This window comes from Pteropus vampyrus, unplaced genomic scaffold, assembly GCF_000151845.1.
Source record: "Pteropus vampyrus isolate Shadow unplaced genomic scaffold, Pvam_2.0 Scaffold856, whole genome shotgun sequence".
Lineage (NCBI taxonomy): Eukaryota > Metazoa > Chordata > Mammalia > Chiroptera > Pteropodidae > Pteropus > Pteropus vampyrus.
The window spans coordinates 39,881-46,030 of record NW_011889637.1 but is presented as its reverse complement, the minus strand read 5'-3'; the positions used below and the strand labels follow the sequence as shown (position 1 = coordinate 46,030).

Genomic DNA, 6,150 nt, shown 5'->3' with positions numbered 1-6,150 from the left:
ATCTGGAGACCCAGGAAATTCCGGAACCCCAGAAACAAATGGCTGTGTTTGCGGCTCGATGCATAGAAGCCACCTCTGGGCCTCCTGGTCTCCTCCTCCGTCCCTCCCACCCCAGCGAGCCATCTGGAAGACCTGCCATTGATTCTGCCTCCCAGACACCTCAGACCCGACCCGATGCCCGCTGGCCCCAGCCCTGCTGGCCCCAGGCCCGCAGCCTCCCGGGGACCCAGCCTCCTCCCTGGCCTCCGCCTGCTCACACCTGCTCACTCGGGGCCCCTGCCCGGTGTGTCCGCAGCAGGGAGCACGTCCAGCCACGGCCCTGCTGCTGAGAACCTACGTTCTGACAGGGAAACAGGGGAGGGTGATAAAGAAATCAGCAAAAAAAACCACAACACACCAGGCGCCAACGTCCGGGAAGCAGCGGCAGCGGCTGCAGGGCTGAGACGCGGGGCTGCTACTCGGAGAAAGGTGCAAAGGGCCTTGGGACACCGCGCCCAGGGGGCCGGAGGACAGTGCTGGGTGCCTGGCTGGCGGAAGCCATCTGTACCGGCTGAATGACGTCCTCCCAAATTCACGTCCGCCCAGACCTTATTTGCAAACAGAATCTTTAAAGATGTAATCACAGGGTGGGCCCTCAGCCAATGGCTGGTGTCAGAGAACACGGAAATGAGGGCACAGAGACGCAGACACAGGGAGACCATCCTGTGACAACAGAGACAAACGAGGGACACCACGGGTGGCCGGCCACCCGCAGAGGCCGGGAGAGAGGCCGCAGCAGACCCTGTTTCCACGTCCCCAGAGGCTCCAGAAGGCGCCCGCGCCGCCCACACCTGGACCCCGCCTTCCTGCCACCAGACGTGGAGGACGCGTCTCCACGGTTTTAAGCCTGCTTTGGCGGTGCTTTGTCACGCAGCCCTAGGACACGAAACGGCATTCCGGGTAGAGGGGCAGCGGGAGCAAAGGCCCTGAGCCCAGGATGTCCCGTCTCCTCTGGGGACAGGGAAGGGGTCGGTGTAAACCGAAGTCTCTCTACTGCTGCTTTACCAGCTATCGATAAAGTTCCTCGCCCCGAAAGACGACGCAAAGCCCAGTCCTCTGACACCCAGGCGCCCGGTCCAGGCCTCCCGCTGAGCCCGGGGCCGTGAGGGCGCGCGCTCATTCGTCCCCTCGCTCATTCGTCCCCTCCCCCATTCTTGACCCGATCAGCTCTTCTACGCTCTAAGGACCGGAAACTCAAATCTCTTCCTTTGCTCACGTTCATTCGTGTTTATCGAGCACCCACTGTGCGCCAGCCCCCTCACGGAGCCCGGGTGAGCAGCTCGGACGCTGTCCTGTCCTGACGGGCTGGCGGGTGGGAGACAGCGAGCAGACGCGGACTGCAGACGCGTGGTGACACACCCAGAGAGGCCCGGAGACAGTGAGCGTCCACCCTCAGCCCCGCCCCGACTCGCCCACCACCCCGCCTGCTGACTCCTCCTCCTGAGACTTCTACACTCCATCCCAACAGCCCAACCCCGCTTGGCCAGGGCCCGCTCCGTCCCCTGCCTGCCCGTGAGGGGTCCCAGCAGAGGGGCCACGGCACGACGCTGGCTGCGTGGCCTTCACCACGCAGCCGTGTATCTGTTTCTGGTGGCTGCTGAACCAAAGCACCACAAATTTCGTGGCTTAAAACGAGACAAATTTATTATCATACAGCTCTGGAGGTCGAAGCCAAAATGGGTCTTACGGGCTAAAACCAAGGCGTCCACACCTTCTGGAGGCTCCAGGGAAAAACCCATTTCCGGGCCTTGTCCAGCTTCTAGAGGCCGCCTGCCTTCCCTGGCTCACAGCCCCGTCTTCCGCCCTCCAAGGCCACCCCCCGTCTCTGCTTCCACGGTCACGTCTCTGCAGTCGGATCTCCTACGCGCACCCTGCGATGACTCGGGGCTCACGCGGGTGACGCGGTCATCACCCCATCTCAAGACCCCTACCTTATCCACATCTGCAGCGTCCCCTTTGCTGTGTCAGGGGACATCTTTGGGGGGCACTGCTCTGACTTCTACAGGTGGGCTCAGAGCCGGGTCTGAGGTGGGCGGCAGTGCGTGGGCAGCTGACGGCCACAGTGGGCCTTGAAGGAGACGCCAGGGCCAGAGGCTGGGGTGGGGCAGGGGGAGGGACGTGAACACTCCCCGGAGCCCCAGAGAGATGGGGGCCTGCAGTGCCGGGCACGGGAGCTGGTGAGTTCCTTGGAACTGAGACGCACTGTGAGAGCAAAGCGCACGCCGATTTCGAAGACTTAGCAGAAAAAAAAGAGTAAAATATTTCATTATAATTTTACACTGGTTACATGTTGACACAGTAATATTTTGGATATGCTGAGTTAAATAAAATCTACTATTAAGATTAATTTCATCTGTTTCTTTTTTAAGTCAATGGAGTCAGCATTTCAGGCACCGTGAGTCAGGCTTGCTCGGAGCCAGGGGCTGGAGGTCGGGGGTGTCGACTCACCACTCACTCTGCTGCTGATTTTCGGAGCCCACTGGGCACACGCTCCGGGTCTGGGCACTGGTTGCCCTCTGAAGCATCAGAGGGCTGAAATCTGGGGTTCCTGGGGCCCCCTTGCCCAGAGCTCGTTTTCTCGCTGTCTGCATTTCACCCCGCTCTCTCCTCGGGCCCCCTGCTTCTCAAATCCAAACAAATGAATCAGTCTGGCAGTGACGTCTCTGTGCTACGAAGATTTATTCCAAGAAACAACACTGGAGACTGACGGGCGGTTTCTCGTGGTCTCCCCCTCCCCCTGCGTGTCGCCTGAGCGGGGTCGTGGGGGCACTTGAGATAAGCGTCCGCTTTTCAGAACGTGGGATGATTCTACTGCAAACCCGGGGCGCCCGCGGGACATGGCAGACGCCCAGGGACGGATGCTCCGCTCCCCAGGTAGCTGTGCTGTGCGGTCAGGGCAGCGGAGCGGAGTGCAGCAGGCGGCTCTCGGCCTGGAATCTGTGGGCACAAAAAGGCCGAGGGAGAAAGGGGGGCAGGGAGGGACCCCGAGAATCTCGCACGATGAAACAGGACGAGGTTTGGGGGGTCACGGCCTCACGTTTTCCTGCGCAAAGAATCATGGCAGCTGCGCTTCTCGGCCGACCGCCACCGTAAACGGCCCCTTGGAAGGACAGCACGGCAGCCATGCCGAGGGGCCCTGTGGCGGGCAGGGCGGGGGCCTAAGTTAGGATCCCAGGGCGGGCGTGGCGAACGCTGCGGACGAGGGGCTCGAACACCTGGAATTTATTCTCTCCTCCTCTGGAGGCCACGAGTCTGAACTCAGGGTGCTCCCCGCGAAGCCTCTAGGGGGGGGTCCTCCCTGCCTCTCCCAGGTGCGGGCGGCTCCCAGCCCCCACCTCTGTCTCCCCCTCCATGTCGCCTGTCCCCTCTGTCCGCGTGCCTGTCCTCTGAGGAGAGGACATCTGAGGACATCAGTCATCTGCGTTCGTCCTCCCCAGATCCAGAATGATCTCATCTCAGTCCCTGACTATTCATTTCTGCAAAGACCTGATATCTAAACAAAGCTGCATTCCGAGGCTCTGAGTGGACATGGGTTTGGAGCGGACACCGTTCAAGCCGGCACGGGCCCAGGCCGGAGCGTTTACGGAGCGCCTATCCTGTGCAAGGACACTCTGAATTAGATGCCTTGCATGCCCGATTCCTGTGTCACCTCCCCGCAGCCGCGGGCACGACCCCGGATGGAACGCTGCCCCCTCGGGAAGTCCACGCAGGGCACCTCGTCGGGCGAGGACAGCAGTCACCAAGATCGCCCAAGAGGCCAGAGGCCAGGCCCACAGCTGGCGCTCAGTAAACGCTTGTTGGGGTCCCGTGGGGCTGCTCCAGGCCACAGACTCGGGGGCTGTGTGACCTCGGGCGAGCAGGTCTCCCTCCCTGGGCACCACCTGCGAGCAGGAAGTATGAGGATGGAATCGGACTGCGTCTCAGCACCGGCACCCACACGCCAGCCCTGCACCTGCCTGCTGGGGAGAGGCCCCTCCTCACCCCAGGACAGTGCGCGGGTTCCCGTGAGGCTCGCTGCCACGAGGAGGGGCCATGCTCACCGAGCGCCGCCTCTGTGCTCAGGGTGACGGCGCCCTCCCCGCCGCTCAGAGTCCCAGCCACCACCAAGGTCTTCCAACTGCACCCAGCGACTGGGAAAGCGATCATTCCAATCTGCACGTACTCAAATTAAAAGTAAAATAAAAAACCAGACGCTGAGCGCAGGGCCCACAGGGCAGGGCAGGCGAGCACCACTGGAGAACGGCTATTTGCAGATCGGCCGCTTAACTGCGGAGTGTTTGCACACACTTTTTAAAAAATGATTTAATTAAGCCATTTTCATACTCCAGAATTATTGCACTGGCAGGCACATGTGCGCAGCTCGCGCCCGTGTCCTTCATCCGGATGAGACCCTGACTCCCACTGGCTGGCTCGGAGAAGCACACAGGTGCCACCTGCACACGTGTGGCCTCGGGCAAGGCCTGGACCTCCGTGACACTCAGTTTCTCTACCTGTAAAAGAGGCTGACAACACAGGCCTCAGATGTCACAGTGAGATGAGGGTCGGGGGAAGGGAGCAGGCAGGGGTCGGGCCCGCAGTCACGTGCAGGGGCTCCGGCAGCGTCACTGTGCCCCCTGCGGGGCGCTGACATCACACCACTTCCTGTGGCCCCCTCTGTGGCCGGGGTGCGGCGTGTGTGGACAGCCCCCGTGAGCTGCACTCAAAGGTTTGCAGAGTATCGTGGGCTGGCCCCACGGACGCTCGCGAGGGTTGTGACCACTGCCTGCAATTCTCGGAGGGGAAACCGAGGCCCAGCCAGGAAGGGCCTCGTCCAGGGCCCCAGGGCGTCCAACTGCAGAGCTGGCGCTCGGTCACGGTCACGGTCACAGTCACGGTCACGGCGCACAAAGCAAGTTAGAGACGTGTTTTCTCAGCCGCATGCAGTTCTGAGCTCCAGTTGGATTCCGGCCATGCACGGGGGCCGTCATGTGAGATGGGAAGGGACAGACACCGAGCGAACATCACACAGGGACCACTCGGCTCCTCGGGGTGAGGGGACCAGGAAGAGGAGGCTCTGTTGCACAGCTCAGACTGGCTCCTAAGCCCTCGCGAGAGGGTGGCACAGGGCACTTGGAGGGCCCATCAAGTCCACTGAGAAAATTCTGGAATGTTGCTTGAGATTCTGAGTGTGAAACGGGGAGTCAGATGCCCGCTCGGAGGGTGAGCTGAGGGAAGACGCCATGGCCCCGCCTGGGGTGGCACCACAGCAGGGGGCAGGTGACACCAGTCAGTAGGCTGCAGACAGGGCGACAGGCTCTGACAGGGTGGTCTCCCCTCTGCATGGGAGGCCCCTCGGGGGTGGGGGCTCACCACGCTCGGGGCGGGTGGCAGGGAGTCCCCGAGACGCCGCGTCCACATGGGAGCCGCTGTCCCAGTGCGCAGACGAGGAAGCCGGGGCCCCGAGCAGTAAGCGCCACGCCCAGGGCACACGGCACCACGGACAGCTCAGCCGTCTCCCTGCTCCACCGCGGGCTGTCCCCCAGCGGTGCGTCAGCGTCCCTGGAGGTGCACATGTGGCAGGGCATGCACCCCACACGGCAGGACAGTCTGACTCACTCCGGGGGAGCCCGGCGGGCAATGGCCCCTAACGTGTCGGCGAGCGGACGCCGACTGCAGCCGCCCAACGCAGGCAGCTCGGGGCTGTCACCCGTGAGTGTCCACAGTGGCTGGGTGCTCCTCTGGATCCTGGGGGGGTGCGACCTGAGTATAGAAGGACAAGCAGCTGTGTGGACCTGGGCGGCCTGGGGAGGCCTCGCAGATGAGCTGGCCAGAGCTGGGAGCAGAGGAGCGAGGGCAGAGAGGGAAGGGGCGGCGGTGTTCCAGAAGCAGCCCCCGCGGCCGCCCCAAGGGCTGGTCGGGGACAGGCTGCTCCATGCCCTCGGGGTTCTAGGCGGGGTGGAGCGGCCACGGCCCGAGGCCACAGACAAGCAAGCCCGGGAGACACAAAGCCCCCACGGCAGCCACACCCCGCCCCCGCCCAAGCCCTGCCGAGGCCACTGCAGCCCCAGGACTCGGTCTCTTGGGGCCTCCTGGTGGGTTTCTGCATCTGACCTCCGTTCCCACCCAGACTCT

General features: G+C 62.9%; 1 protein-coding gene across 2 annotated transcripts in view; it reads right to left on the bottom strand.

Moving 5' to 3' along the window:
* The window catches only part of LOC111734195, a 39,613-nt gene that overhangs the window by 22,923 nt on the left and 10,540 nt on the right, over positions 1-6,150 (bottom strand). The window contains exons 1-2 of one of the 2 annotated variants that reach the window (XM_023526413.1): positions 3,077-3,417; positions 2,488-2,656 (exon numbers count right to left, since the gene is read on the bottom strand). The exons of the other annotated variant lie outside the window; for it this stretch is intronic. Of the exons in view, the coding sequence (XP_023382181.1) occupies positions 2,488-2,656; positions 3,077-3,164 (257 nt within the window). The 5' untranslated portion in view covers positions 3,165-3,417. Of the gene's footprint in view, positions 1-2,487; positions 2,657-3,076; positions 3,418-6,150 lie in introns of those variants that run through there. 2 annotated transcript variants of the gene reach the window in all.